General features: G+C 37.4%; 1 protein-coding gene across 1 annotated transcript in view; it reads right to left on the bottom strand.

Moving 5' to 3' along the window:
- LOC128982174 (protein vestigial-like) overlaps positions 1–16,755 on the bottom strand; it is a gene marked incomplete at its 5' end in the record, with an annotated part of 29,671 nt that extends 12,916 nt beyond the window's left edge. The window contains 4 exons of the mRNA XM_054401233.1: positions 861–1,057; positions 1,799–1,982; positions 14,396–14,578; positions 16,707–16,755. Coding sequence (XP_054257208.1) covers positions 861–1,057; positions 1,799–1,982; positions 14,396–14,578; positions 16,707–16,755 — 613 coding nt within the window. The remainder of the gene's footprint in view (positions 1–860; positions 1,058–1,798; positions 1,983–14,395; positions 14,579–16,706) is intronic.
- Positions 16,756–16,760: the final 5 nt, after the last annotated feature.

Below are 16,760 nucleotides of genomic sequence, written 5' to 3'. Positions count from 1 at the left end.
CAAGATATTTATTCGAGTCCGGAATCATACAGTTTTGACTGACACATGTCGTTTCGAATTTGAATAAATTCTTGGACGAAGTCTCGCTCAATAACTCTCAGATGTCAGATATCTTTTACTCCGTCACCGCTCCACCGAGGTGCTGAATGCTGCGTTATGCGTTATCGTTATATTTCATATCGCGATATGGCGAGTATGATTGAATGAGTATCGGCTGATTCGTCTCAATTTGTCACATCGGATTCCGAAATTCCACCAAATCGTTGCCGCATTCCTCAAATGCATCGGACATGGATTGAATTTTAAACTGACAGAGTATGATTTAAATTGTCCCCCCCCCCGTGGAGAAGCTGGTTGAGTTTATTTTATTTCAACGGTGCGACTCAATAGCTACTGGGCTATTGATTCCATAGGCAATATATTGCATCTAACAATGTTATGGCGTTACCACCGTTACCGGCAAATTGTGTTACTCGAATAATTCGGGTAAATAAGTGTGTATTAAGTATGCAACCCGCAAGATCCCTACAAATTAATCACAAACGATTAGAGCAAAACGTATTTGGAATTGTAAACTCAGAGGTAACTCAGTAGTGTATTTACTAACTTGGAAAACGCAAATAAAGCCCCATCCTCTGATTTTACAATTCCAAATACGTTTTGCTCTAATCGTTTGTGATTAATTCGTAGGGATCTTGCGGGTTTCATACTTAATACACACTTATTACATACTTATTGATGTTCATTCGTAGGCCCTCGCGGCCAGTGTCGGTGTCATTATGAATTCACAATGATTTTCGCAAATCCAAAGACTCTTAGTGTACATTTTTGACTTGTAGCTTAGTAATGATAGGACGTACCTGCCATGCTGGGGTATGAGGCGTAGGATGTGGCGGGGTCCAGATGGTGCGCGGACTGGTCATGGTGTAGCCTATGGTTCCAATCCATAGTCTTGGGGTATTGTGCGTGAGGTGGCAGCCTAGAGCTGGGCGGCAGCAGTAGACCTCCGTAGCCGGCCATGTGCTGGTGATGGTGGTGGTGGTAGTCATGTACGGCTCTGCAGAACAACACATTGGTTAGGAAACTAAGCAAAGAGGTTTTGTTTTGAATGCAGTGGGTGAACAAATTTGTACTAGCCAAATAGGTAGAGATTCATCAAGAAAACAAGAAATGGCGTAGTACATCTTACACTAGAGTTCGAGGTGTTTGAGTTATTAATTAGAGCACTTCAGATGCAGCGGAAAAGTTGAGAAGGATAACTTGTACAACTTACTATAGGTTAGAAGGGTTTTATTGAACAAACGAACTTTACCTGCAGGGTCAGGAAATCACAATAAAGTACGAAAGAGTTGGTTTTTCAATGAAAACTAATTGAGGAATATGAGTTTCTTTTAAATTAGTAACGACAAAGTCGAGGTTTGGCAAAGAGAAGATGTAGATGATCGAGGGTCTCACAAGAGCTGATTTGTTAAAAATTTTCCTTAGTAAGACTGAAAACGACATGAAGAACTTGAAAAAAAATTGGAAAGGAATTGATATTACTTCAACTCAATCTTGTGGGATGTAGGTATTAATATTTAACAAAAATATGGACCTGTATGGGCTAGAGAGGTGGAGGACTGATTACACAAATAATGTGCACAGTATGAGATGTGGGAAGAAAATATAGAATTCGTATTGTTTCTTTATGCGCTCACAGGATTGCAAAACGCATTTCTGTGCTTAGGCCATTTTCCAATAAATGTTGGAGTAGCTGGTAAACTACCTATTAACTTTTTGGGTTTTGTTGTCTACCTACCTATGGTGGTGCGCGGCGGCGGTGTACTGTTGGTAGTGCGAGTGCCAAGGGTCGGCTGGGGTGTGTGCCGTCGCCCCATGGTACATGGACTCTCCATACAGACCCTCGTGACCATGGGAGACACTCACGCTCTCCTGGTTCCAGAAGGAGGGAGGGAAGTTGCGGGTAGACATCGGGGAACACTCTGGAACAAACAGGATAGAGTTAGTCGCCAGGGAAGAGACAACAGAAACATATAAAATAGTAGCTAGTGCTACAGAAATTTGGTTTACAAAAAATACGTGTATAATCACATTTTGGAACAACATTTATTATCAATTACGTGGCTTTAAAACAATTATTGATACACGGTTAGCCAAACGTAGTTTTCTTTATCCGCAATAGTTTCTTAAACGACATTTTAAACTCACTCACACAAACAAAGGTAAGTATCTTACCGGGTTCCACATTGGCTAGCTATTAAACCCTTCTTTACGTCCCAACTTCCTACCCTAAGACAATAAATTCTAACCCTCAATCGATCAGGTTAGGCATAGAGGTTGCGGCACTACAACTTGGATAAAATCTATTGGTGATATTGATTTGAACATGGGTCCTCAGGGAGCGAAGACCGTTTTAACCACTAGTCCAGCTTAATACCGACTTAAAAAAAAAATTTTTGCGTTTGTGCTTTACCCATTAAACAACATTGAATTGACTATAGAAGTAACACGTGTAATTTAATTAATGTTCGACCTTAAAGGTAACCTAAATAGATTGATGAGAACGATTGAAACTTGTAAATTTAAGAATTATTTTTAACGGTCAATTAACAAGATTAGATACATATTAGCTGCCTACATTAGCAACGCGTTAAAATACATTTTATAATCGAAATTTCCTCGCTGTCACAAAATCGCAAACTGCATCTACACCGTATCACAAATCAAACCGGAGGAATTTCGCGACCGTACGTAAATAATTTGAAGACGCGGCGGAAAATTTTAAAGAGCGGCCCTCGACGATAAATCCGGGTGTTCCCACGAGCTCTGCTAATTTAAAAAGCTCGTTATAGCCGGGTTGTCACAATGTCCAGGCCGTAACATAATATCATCAACACAATTCCTACGGGTCCGATTTACAGAGGCTGTAAAAGCCGGCGTCTGATATCTAGCGAGATAGCGTCTGCGTCTATATCCCCGGCCTCGCGTCGCTGATAACATTAAATATGTGTAAACCCCGGGCCGAGGTCAAAGGTCGCGACCCTTGGGGGATCCGTCACAACGGGCGTACTCACTGGTAAACCCCGGTGTTTACATGAGTGTAGTCAGAGGATGTTTTGGTGGTAGTGTGATCCAGCATGACAGCTATGCTGATTCTTCTACTGATGATATGTGTTCAAAGTCTGTTTAAGTTGATGGATTTAATTAGTTATTTTATAAGGTGTAAGGATGTGAATTGAATATTGGGTGGCTTATAACGCCTGAGTTAAGCGAATGCGGAAAATGTGGGAAACTTTGCCCTTGGTCCCGCGAAATGACCAGATTATTCGAAAGGTCGTTTAGAGCCCAAATCCACCGTGTTGACCCAATGAACTTTCAATATAAAACATCTCGTAACCAGGACCCATTTTATCAACTATATTGAAACGCATAGCCCACAATATCATCCTTAAGCACAATAGCATCATTAAGTATGAAATCCTATGTCAGATTCCTCACTGTACGCTTCGTTTGAGTCAGTAAACAAATTAACGTTGATCAACGAAATAGTCAAATAAACAACCATGTTTAGAAATCCGTGCCCACGCATTTATTAGCCCTCTGCACCCGTTGAACACCACCACCTGATCCTAGGAGGAGCAAGCAATAATGCCTTCTAGTGTTTACATACGAAAATATGACAATTCATCATTTACGGTTACACTTTACACTTAGCAGGGAATTGTATGACGTTGCACTGTTGTTAATTCCATATCGTAACAGTATACATACACCAAGAAAGTCTTTATCGATTTTGGGTGTACGTATAACGACATGTATGTATAACTGTGTATGTATAAGTAAAACAAGATGACGCAGGGTTGCTGCTACGGGGAAGACAAGGACTGAGATCAGAGATCTCGACCACAGATCTCGAACACAGATAAAACTGTAAAAGGAAGCGACAACAGCAACACCTGCATCAGCGAACTGCTGGTCGCTTAATTAGTCGCTGAAAACAATGATCTGTTTCATCCTTGTTGAAAATGTCATCGACTTTCGATTAAAATAACACGCAATGCACACGTGTCTTGATTTTATACTTTACAATCATAAAGTTCAAATCGATTGCCGTAAACAAACACAATTACTTAAGTCAAAGTAAGTAAGTTAAGATCTTGCTTCCTCTAGATACTCCAGCATGGTAATGGGTCTATTTCAATACGAAGCCAAAGGATATACCCAACCCATCTACATATTGCTTGGACTGTATATTGGTCACTTTTTCTTTGTATAATGACTATAAAAATTGCACGTAGCAATAGCCACTAAACCCTCATAGTTTATATATTTGAACAAAACCGTAAGTCTACAAATAGTCCTTGATCGCCTATAATATAATTTATTTTCAACGTTGGCAGTGCTGCGGCCGGCATAGCAACTACCGGCAGGTAATGATCCGCACTAAATAAACACCAAATTGTCTCAATTCTAAGAACTTATTATATAAAAACCGCTTGATTGCGAGTTGGCGAGCGGCGTGCAAAAACCAGCCGCGCTCCGAAATGGCGGCTCCGGGCAGACATACGCCACACGAGGTAGACAATGAACTGGGTACATGGAGGAGGTGGAATATTTGCAAGATAATATAAATGTAACTGATTTGTTATATCAGGTAATGTGTTGCTCTACTGCAATTCTTTAAGTACATTTAAAAAAAGTTATGTACGCAGATAGAACGATTGCCGGATTTGTGTAAAGTTTGGTAGAACTCAAGAGTGATTTCACACTAAATATTTAGCTTCAGAAAATATGGTGTCAAGTCCTGATTCACAATGGTTCAAATTTGTTACTTAGCTTATCAACTATCATTTTGGAATAGATGAACCGCGGAATGTCATGTCTAGGTTTTTGGTAGATCGTTCAAGTAGTAAACTTAAGTGTTTACTAGTAGTAAAACCTTGATAACAAGACTCTCATAGGGATTATAAAATAAGACTTGTAATCAAGGTTGACTTCTTATCGAGGTTTGCAATAACGGTTTAAGGGGATTTGAAAGCGACCTTTGTTATCAAGGATGTGCCTTAGAGTGACAGAAAAGACTCTATAACTACAGCAAGTTGTTCGTTGTTCTTTCAGTTTGACAATGGATAAGATTGCTTGGACAGTAATTAACATCAACGCATTCTATTTCCGATAAAGTAACTATTTGTATTCTAACCGGCAACACGGAAATTAAATCCTTTCCACAAAAGTTATCACAAAATGTCTACACGACATAATGTAACGTACTCGTTGTGGTGTATGTTAAGGCAGTGTGTTTGATATAACCAACAGTCAATGGTATATATAAAACACTCGCGTTGCCACATACCCAACAACCACTCCCGCCGTCGCTGGAGGACGGGTAGCGCTGCGGAGGTCCCTCGTACACTTTGTTTTACAAGATAAGCATTCAAATGCGTTAATGTTAATAGGCGAAGGTAGTTTTAATTAGAGGACCACCCAGTAGGCGGTCCCTACATCTACGTCATTATACCCCGGGGCTTATCACACAGACACACACACAACACACAGGGGTCACCTGTCACCAACCTCCGCCGTTGGAAATGAAATTTATTTGCCCTAGACATTTACTTGTCACCTGTCCTGAATGTACTTTAAATTTGAATGCGCATTTTGGATATTGCCTAATTAACAGTTTAAATCGGTGTAGCCCTTGTGAGGATGGTTTGGAGTATGAATGTAACCTTCTAAATTGTCTTAAAATGTGGCAGCGACAACCACTTCGAATAGGGTTTCGATCTCTTGGGTTATCAAAAAAAGTAAAATCGACCTGGGTCTAGGACTACCGCGCCACCTACCGTAATAACTTCCCTGCTATAAATCTATCTAAAGCTATTCTGTGCTCTAAATATTATAGGTTTTGACAAAATATGGTCAAGGAGGGTTTGACAATTCAAGCACAAGCAAAACTCACCAAATCTCAATAGCCCAAACTCCAATAACTATAATAATACCTGTTGACCACGCAACAGGCCAATTCGGTGTCGCATTTTCTGATTCCGTTTCGTAATCTACGTAAAAGGAACTGAGATAGAAGAACCCTAGAAAACCAACCGTGCTCCAAACTCAACCTTCTAAGCTAACCAAGAAAAGCCGCTTACCCTAACACCTCACTACACCGACAACGAGATAAGTGCATTTACGATCGTAACAAGGTAGTTATGATTCAGCTGTCTCGGAGGTGTACGGGATAATTTGGCGCGTAATGAATGTGTCAGCTGGCTTATTGTGTGCAAATACGGCGGGTAATACGAGCTACGAGGGACGAGCGGCGGTTTAGACTTTCAAAGTGGCCGTGCTATACCTCCGCTATCTGATCTGGGCTGCAGATTCGATAAATTTCATAGAGACGTGTTGTTTAACTTGTCTTGCGATCGTGTTCATGCGTTCCTCGGCTCCTCCCTCGGTGTGAACTGATTAGGAGAGGAATTCTTGAGGGGTTCAGGCCACGGTGTCGTGCCAGAAGCGACCGTGCCAGAAGCGACCCGTGCCGGAAGCGACCCACCAATTTTCTACCGTGCCGCTAGCGACCCAAGAATTTGGAGCGGGATGCGAGTTATGAACTATCGCCGATTCAACTTATATTCTTAACAAAAACTAAACCGAATTAAAAACCATGAAAGCGATTTGCTGTCACTTTAAATACATAACAAAATACTCCCGCCGTATAATTCATACCAGTATACATTTACCAACACATATCCATAAAAAAAATAAGCAAACTATAACTGTTTGTAGACTCCAGGTGCATTTATTTTTGGCCTATTTATTTTTTATTCGTTACGAGGTGTTAGCCCGTCCTACGTACGGGAATTCAGTAGTCAGTTAATAAAACCGTGTACAATTCAGATCAGCTAGTTTACACATGTACAGTTTCTTGTAAGTTTCTTGCAGTTTTAATGTGAAAAATCATCTTGTAATCAAATGTTGTGTGACCAAATATGTTTTTATTTCATCATAGGCCTATACGTAATGTATTTTCAATCCGATAATTTTACAATAAAACAGCAATTCTGCAATTTTTACGATGTGAAAAGCGTTGAAGTGAGATTTGCAGCGGATTCGCACAGACGCACACTGATTATAAGTAGCCTACAGTAGAGAGAGTAATAGCTTTGTAATAGTCAATTGAGAAGTGTATAGACCTAGTCAACGATACCCCCTTTCATAGCATACCTGCCTCTTCCATAATTGTTATCACAATACAACTACTATACACAATTTCCAGTAGGTCTGAATAGAAACGACCTAAAATAAAACTATAATATACAATAAAATTCACAGTACACATAATTTAACTTTGGTGTCCTAACATCAAAACTAATTGTCACACCTATCCTTTATATCAATTTCACTGCATTGATTGCTAAATAAATAAGTGTAAACAAAGAAAAGTAAAAACAATAACAGTTTGTTTTAAAACAGCTGTTTGGTTCAAATAACATTCATTTGAAGAAAAAAAAACTGGTCACATGTAGCAGGAATATAAAAAGTAAACACGCTAGTAAAGCTAATGACGTAATTGCCAATGTTTATTATCCATACCGTTATCAGTTCTATCCTTGATAATTATATACCCACCTTGATTGTACATCGTAATTTCCCATATTAGTTAATTAAACTACAATATATTCATAGTTGAAATAAAACTGATATTTTCACGTTAAACCACAACTGAACACAATTTCATAAGAGGATGGTTTGTCTAATTGCAGTATGCTAGGTCAATGTTGACGTTGTGTTCAATCTATGTCATCCATCTCTTTATCTTTGTATAAAACCATGATAAAATCCGGCTGAGATTGTGGTGGTAATTTAAAATCGTGATTCCTTATTATTCTTGATCTTTTTTTATGACATCAATATTTCCGGGCCTAATCCAAACAAAGTTAAAGCAGACAAACATTAAATGTAAAAAAAGCTACCATGAAGAATTAAAACATGTAAACATTGTTATTTTTCTAATCTTTCCTTGAAAAGTGTAGCAGTAAAATAATTTGCATTTATCCTTTTTTATTAAGACGCGTGTACAGAGCCTATAGATTTGTACTGTGGTTTAATTAATTTTGGTTAAAAATGTGGTTTAAACTGTGGTCTAATTATCTCTACTAATCTTACTTATTTCCTTTGACAAAATAAGAGTAAATAAAATAACCTCATAGTTCCATAGTTTATATTTAACCAGCTGTGTTAGTTAAAACAAATTATAGTGCTTTAAAACAAATCAAAGATTACAAAGATTGCTTTAAAAATAATTTGAACATCCTAGTATTTTACTATGTATATTTAATTAATCTGTCAATCTCTTACAGAAGAATTGAACGTATCAATGATTAGCATTACACATAGTATAAATAAGTCAACCCTAAGTAAGTCTTGACATTTTTATCCAAATGCTGAATTTGTGACACAAAAGCTGAATGTTCATTTCAAACAAAAATCATGAAAATCCGTCGAGTGGTTGATTCAGAATCGTGAAATAAAAAACACTGTTTCGTTTTAATATTATAGATTGTAGGTATGTGTGTGTGAACGTTTATGTACATTAGTAAACAATGATAAGTATTTTTTTCCAACTGTAATGTTTTGACAATGGCGTATACAAGCCGAAACATGTAAACAGCCTACTATTTGAGCTGTTTGTCGGATTATAAGGTATGTAAACCTATTTAGCACATTAAATATAACAGCTCGGGAGCTAGAATGGAAATGAATTCAAACCAAATTACTTAAGTTACCAATTACATATTTTTTACGAATGGTGTTTTTGCTCTCTCGGGGCATCAACACGAAAAATGAAATAGGTCCCGGGTCTAGGTCTTTCAATGAGACCTACGGTAGTAGCTTATTCCCTATATGGAAAAGAGTATACTAGCACAACTAAATAAAGAATATTTTGAGGTTTCTAGTCATAGTGACAGCTTACAACCCCTGATGTTGTTGACCTGCTATCACGAAAAATTACTAAGACGTCTCTACTAATTCAAGGGGGATATTTAAACGTAATGAAATAAGAAAAAAAAAATATTAAATGAAAACAAGCTGTTGCAATTTTACTTTGCAACTGACAGGACTTTGAAGAAAGAGTCCGAGTATCTATTTCAAATCCTAATCCAAACATTATATATTAACAATTGTTAACGCGTTTACTTCATTAAATTCTACGAAGCCACTATCTCCAAACAGGCTAGTAGCAAACATCAAAAGTTTGACGATTCGAATGGTTTCTGCTTTTTTAATTTTGTCTGGATTTTATTAGTCCAAGTTGCACTAACTATCCAAATAATAAAACTGTCTTCCAGTTATTTTGTATATCTTTATTTTTTATTTTAGTTATTCTTTATTTTTTCTTTCAACCAAATTATTACCAATTAACTTTCATCTCATGTTTTATAAATATCTATTTTTTTAAATATTTATAATGTTTATTTATTGATAAAGTAAATTTCTCACGCACGGGCAGTAGCCTATGTGAGAGCGATTTCATATTTAATGACTATGACAGTATATTATTACATAACTATGGCATAACTATAAAATTTGTACTGACAAAGTACCTACCTATTGTAACATAGTATTTTACATACTGAAATAAACATTTTTTTATATTTTTAGCGAATATTCCTATAGGGAAGTAGCTATTAACGTAGGTGGCACGGTAAGACCTAGGCCCGGGACTGATTTACTTTTTCAATTTGATGTCCCCAGAGGATAAAAAACACAATTCGTTCAAATTTTAATATATCTGTTTTATATATGTCCGCAAACGCGATAACTTGAGTAATTTTTGTCCAATTTTGATGAATTTTGGTTTAAAACGTGTAAGGCGGGATAAACTGGAATGAGTTCGCGAACCAGCATGATGGGACCATGGGAGTTTGGTTTTATGCGGTAAAAAGTGGTTTTTCTCATTTTTGACCCTCAAAACACAAAATTACCCAATTTCTCTCTAAATCTGTTTAAATAGCTAAAAAAAAGAAAAATGATTTGGTATATCAAAGTGTCTTTGTACGGTTATTGGTAACGGAGAAAATTTTAAAAAATGTAAATTTAAAACTTCCATGTTATTCTTGTGGAGAATATTGTAAAATGTTGTAATTTGCTTGTTTATGCATATATTTTGATCAAACTTGGCATGTTTATTTATTTTATACTAAGCTATTTTATATTTTACTAAAAAAAAAACACTTTATTAGTTTCCTTGTAGCAGCAAACCTAGATACTCATTAAAACTAATGTTATTGAAATAGATTTAATTGAAAATCAATTCAGACAAATGGAAATTTGTTTAGTCACAGCAGGTTTGCTGCGGCGAGGGTATATTTGATAAACTACCTCCATGTGAAGTTTTATTTAGATCTTTTGAATGGTTCCCGTGCGATTAAGTAGTATGCAAACAAACACACATCCACCATCTCATATTTACATATTTAGATAATAAATTGAAAAATAAAGAAAAGGTAAGGTAATTGATTGGCTCTTATAAAATTATAAAAATTCAAGAAAAACTGTTTGATTAAGTTACCACACATAACTTGAGCCTATGCTAGCAGCTGGAAACTAGAGATGCTAAAATAGCTCTTTAGGTGAATATTGGGCTCTTCCAGGGGGTACATATTACTATAACAAGAATAGGATTTGTTTATAAGCCATTAACACCGATTTGAACAAAACATTGTAAAATCCATTATCAAACAATGGGTCGCTAGTGGCACTCACGCTACTACCAGGGTCGCTTCTGGCACGATATTTGCTGGGTCGCTTCTGGCACGGTCGCTTCCGGCACGTAATCCAGGCCACGGTTGCTCCTGGATGTATTGGAACCTCAATTTGTTAACGATATCGTTAAAATTTACAATAAAAGCGCCAAGAAATACTGCAACTACTTTCAGATTACCTTTGTTTAAATTTCTGTGGATTCCGATTCTCCAAAGTGCAAAATGCTGAGGACATTTTCGACAACCTTTCAGCAAATCAAACCTCAATGCAAAAATTCATGCCACCTTTGTCTGTGCAACATGTGTATGTCGTAGTGTTCGGGTGTTAGTAGTCCCTTGCCTCACAATTCCTTAAAATTTTAAATGTTCAATATGTATCCGTTGAAATTATACCATTATACCAAAAATAAAACTGGCGCTAAAACTAATAGACGAGCCGGCAATACCATGATGGGTGAATTCTATTTTCGAATTGACGAACAATTACTCCTATTTCGGTTTTCAATTTACGGCACGCGGCAATCTACTCCTCAACTTGTTTTAGTTACTCAATTAGTTTGTGCAGTTACGACAGCGTGGATGCGAACATAATCTAAACCCGTGCTTCTATCACTCCTATATTGATCAACACAATGTGCTCGTCGGTCGCGAAGTAGCGGCGGCGCGCGCTCAAAGTGACCAGTACAATAAGGCGATGAGCCCGGCGAAGTTTGGAAATAAGCATGTCTCCGTGTCGCGCTATCGCCGATCTGATATATTATCACCGGCTCATTCCCACGCTGTGGTAAATGACTGCACTTCCATGTTTTATCGCTCGCCCGTTTTCAGATTTATATTTACTTTTTCAGCTCGGCCCGCTCGACTAGTTTTATCGGGCCATCAGCCACCAGCCATTTACTGCCCTAGTCGTCTAATGGGCTACCCCGAGCACCCATCAATAAACGGGTCTCACTCTCACGGCAAGGGTTACGTGGTTAACTCAAGGTCAGCGTTTGGGAAGTCGAGTTAAGGAGTCGACAGGTTGATGTTGAGTGCAATTAGTGATCCAGTGAAATATTTATTTTAAGAACCTGGTAGGGGTCAGAGAAACTAATAATTAGGAACAAGGGCTGTCTCGACTGCAGAGATATCACACAAAATGTAACCAATTTTTTCGCTTAGCTAAAAAATTAACCCTTTACCAAGATGGGAACTTGAGCTAAAAGAGGAAAATTTTATAAAGAGGCTTTCATCACAAATCTCTTCGTCGTCCCCAACACATTATAAATTACGATCTTTGTTACACAGGTCTGACGAGCAACTAGGTCATGTCACCAATCATCAAGATTATATCATATCATAATTATTATTTTATCACCAATTGAGAAAGGATGCACCTACGAGTGTAAACTGAAATCCACAAAATCAACCCGTTGAAAATCCAAGAACATTGTAAACTGATCAGAATGAATAATCCGCTTAGTTAAAAAACAAACAATCAAATATGCTAGCGAAAGGCAAGTAGTCGACCAAAACAAAAATTAATAATTGTACGGAAGATCCCCATAAGTAGGCAACGAAGATGCAGACGACAATGTTATAAAGTCAACAGCGGATTGTACGGTAGCCGATAGATGGAGGCTGATCCAATTTGTTAACCAGATGTGCCATGGCTCGGGATGCGATCTGCGATGCACACAATATATGCGTCTGCCAGATGCGCAGTGCACAGGGCAGAGGTGCATAGCAGTGCAAAAATTTAAAAGAATATTGGCAATCAGATTATTTTTACCGAACGCTGAAATCGTTGGGTCGTTGAAACCTTTAGTACATTAATGGGGGATAGGTTACCTCCGTCGCAGCAAACCTGCAGACTAAACGAATTCCCTTAACTAATTAATAATTTAATTAATTAGGTAATATTTTTATAATAATTTGTCTGAATGCATTTAGACTAAAACATTTCCTCACACTTCTTACATTTGACTATTGAAACATCATTGATTTAACGAGAACTTAGATTTGCTGCTACATGGAAAAACTCTACGTGGAAGGAGAACTACTTCCCTATGGGGAAATTCGCTAAAACCCCGCACTCCTAAGGAGTGGTCTTCAAACAGCCACTATATGCAATTCGGGTTATGCACACAGAATCGACCACAAAGAACACCTCGATGGTACATCAATGCAAAGAGTATTTTCGTGCTATTGGCAGCCGTGATTTGTGTCCGAAACATACAGTTGTCATTGACTTCGCGATTTATAGAGCACTGCTGCCAACCTAAACACGTTTGTCAAATTAATTAACCCGATCGGCCAATTGGTTCAGAGAATGAGTTCGACGGTCGATACTCGCTGTTTGGCAAAGAGTTTTCAAAACAGAGATGAATATTGTCAGTGAATAGCACTTTCTGCACTTAGTTGTGATTATAATTACGTACCTAAGCTATGGGTACCTTATATTATCAGTACAACAACCAGTCTCTTGTGTGAGGGGACTTGTATAATAATAAAGGTGGAAGTTCGCAGTAACATGTATTAACAGTTGAAACGACACACAATCTATGGTATACAAACATTACACTTATCAAGAGTGACTTGTAATAGGGGTCCATTTTTATATTTTCTTTGTACCGCAACCCTGAAAGTTTGCACGGTACAGGCTCGGTACTAATAATTTCTAAATTCACAGAGCCTGACAACATTGACTTTACAACCGAACCTCCGCCCGACCGTCAACTATGTCAGAAATTGTCAAGCTTGACAAGCTTGGACCACGGGTAGTAAAGAATGATTTTTATTGCGGACAAGAGAAATAACAACCTGTTTACAAGAGAATATCAGGTTTCATGGAGTGTAAAATAATGGAAGTAGTAGAGCAGTTATACACTCGTCACGGAAATATCATAGTAGTGGTCACTGCCATATTTCATACCAATTGAGGCACATTCAGGACCACCAGTATGAACACACAACGACCTTATTACAAAATATTCGCTCTATTTCTGTTACAAGCTATATCCATTCTCAATATTTAGCAACAGTACAGATAACATAATTACGTACAATAGAAAGAAATTGTCTACAATATGTAACCAAGTTTTAATCCTTCATCACTTACGAAGTGACTTAGTCTACTGATAAAGACAATGGCCATTGACAAAACCTAACATTAGTGTTTATCACCCTCTCGCCCACAAAACCGAAATTCTCCACAGGGGAAAAGCTACACACATAGATGTAATGCTTGGAAAGACCTAAACGGGACTAACAAATTTTTCATGTCCCCAGAGGCTCAAAACACTACCCGTTCAAATTTCCATTCCCAGAGCACCAAACCTATGTTCTCATGTTATTATGACATGCTACATATCATATTTTATAGTGAGTAAGCATGACTTGTTTACGAAGATTTTATAATAAAATCAAATGAGACAAATAAAAATTCACTTCGCCTGCAGGATTGCTGTGAAGGAGGTAATTTAACCTCAATTGCCAACGTTGAGTTCTTATGCAACGCTTATCGGTGCCCTAAGGTTTGTAGGATGGAACCTGGAACCCATCGACCACTCTTCTACCCGGTACTCGCCAGGGCCATAAACTATTGGACGAAGGACTAGGAGACAATACTATCTGCACTTGTTACTACTCACCCTTGTCGGAGCCGGGGGAGGCCTTGTCCTGTGAGTACGACAGAGCTCTGGAGAAGTGCTGGTCCACGACACTAGCGACATCTCCTGTGTAGTGGGTGAAGACGACACAGTTGGCCGACATGTATGTGGCTCTCGAACCACCGGGGCTGGCGACGTCTGAATCGTCGTCATCCTCGCACCTCCCTGCAACAGGACATAGGGGATGAAATTTACCAATTAAAATGTTTTACAACCTTCTTCCATGAGCATAAAAGAAGGTGCACAATGCACATAAATGTATTTTGCAAATTGATACAGTAATAGACAACTTACTGTTTTTGTAGGATTGTGTAAAGGTAAAGAGTGAACCCTTCTTGTGAATTTTCTTTACAAATATGCAGTGGCAGTTTGACGGGCTAGGCTTTCCAACCAGTTGTGCAATCTGCTAAAAAATGCTTTCCCGCACAGGATCTGTATCCTTTATCGTTCGATTATAACGAATTAGTGAGTCAGATTCATGTGTTGTAAGCACTTTTTGTTTAAATATTACAGCATAATGTAGCCAACAACTTGGGCGTAACACAGCACATTGTATTGTATTAACAACCCCACAGCAAAACTGCAGGCTAAGCGAATTTACATTTGCCTTATTTCATTTTCAATACAATCTTTTTTAACAACATAGGCCTAAATAGTACCTAGGTTTGCTGCTAAATACGACAATAGGGCTAAAAGTTTTTTTTTTAATATAAAATATTCAATAAAATATAAAATGTATACTTTTTGCCAAGTTTGATCAATATATATACTCATAAACAAGCAAACTACTACGGTTTACATTCCTAATTATTTCTTCGTAACCAATAAACATAAAAAATACTATCTGTATTCAAGCTCTTCAAAGTAACTTAAAAAGAAATTAGGGAATCGTATATTTTGAAGGTCAAAATATTAGGGAAACATACCATGACCCCATGAAACTGTGTTTCCATGGTCCGATTATGCTGTATTTTTTTATTTTTTGTCTTTAACCGTTGGAAGATCTAAACTAAATGCGGATTCAGTGTTATGTTCTTCAAATTGCGTTGAAGGAAAGAACTCGTAAATTGATTCTATAATAGCAATATCTCACTGTAAAACGTGGGCCAATTCCATACATGGTAACAAAGCAGCTCGACACAAAACTAGTTAGTACATGCAACGAGTATCTTCCCAACAACCAAAATCATTTTCCGGACAGTAACTGTTATAAATACTCATAAGTTGGCTTGTTTAGTAAAATATGGTAACAAATTGATGAACATTTACTCATGATCATCATTAGATACTGCGTTAATAGTCAAAGCTTACGATACAACTTATTTCTGCTTTTTAAAACATACTTTTAAAGTCCTCCAATTCGATGCAATGGGTTTACAATGTGATATTCAAGAACAACTGTAGAAGACCTTTCTCCAATGTATCTACAACCATTAGTGACTAATTTTATAATAACATGCATTTAAACATTTATAAAATATCAGTTTTACAAAAATCGTAATTATGTAATTGCTGACACCAGTTACAACAATATTCTTTTTGATAAGTTAAAAAGGGTATTTAAAAATTTGCAATTATTTATATTATGACAGATTACACAAACAATAAAAAAACACGTAGCGTGCTAACGAGCTCTTACCGATAACATCACCTCACGAACTATAGTATAAATATATAAATCGTTTTAAACAAAAATCTCAACCCCTATTTCCAAGAAAAAAGTATTGTTGTAAATTATAGCACTCTTAGTCTCCGGATCATGATTTCAAGGTCAACAGAATTTTAAGCATTACTAGTAATAAATACTCGTTACCTGGCAGTTTAATAAATAGCTAACGGTAATCTCAAATCGAGACCCTAAAAGGTGTAAAAAATCGTTTTATCGAAAACAGGCTACTCGACAGTACCTCAGATCTTTAAGAAATTACACTTACATTTTGAATAGTGACCCAGTCAATACTAGGGTTGCAATACTGTATTACAACACATTTATGTACGGCACGGATACAGCAGTATTTTTTAAGTTGAAGATGAATATAGTTTGTTCCCAAACAGTACATGCGTACGTGTAGGTAGAAGATCTAAATATATGATAATATATTTTTATCAGCACAAAAACCTACCTACCCCGTTGATGTTGACGCCTAAATTCAAAAGTTGGCCCCGGAGACTTCGAATTGAGGACCTGAATCCCACTTCAAACTACAATACTGCCTAAAACCACAGACTATCATGCGTATACAATTTTATACCCTTTTAAACCCAAAGTAATACTTCCAAAACCAAAACCCACCTGAATCATCAGAATCCACCAGTTCCGTCTTGATGTGAGTCAGTTCTACGCCCG

This window comes from Macrosteles quadrilineatus, unplaced genomic scaffold (genome assembly GCF_028750875.1).
Source record: "Macrosteles quadrilineatus isolate MER2022 unplaced genomic scaffold, UCM_ALF_1.0 Scaffold_143__1_contigs__length_268001, whole genome shotgun sequence".
In the NCBI taxonomy this organism is placed as follows: domain Eukaryota; kingdom Metazoa; phylum Arthropoda; class Insecta; order Hemiptera; family Cicadellidae; genus Macrosteles; species Macrosteles quadrilineatus.
The sequence above is the reverse complement of the archived record's forward strand: the minus strand, read 5'-3'. Positions and strand labels throughout refer to the sequence as shown.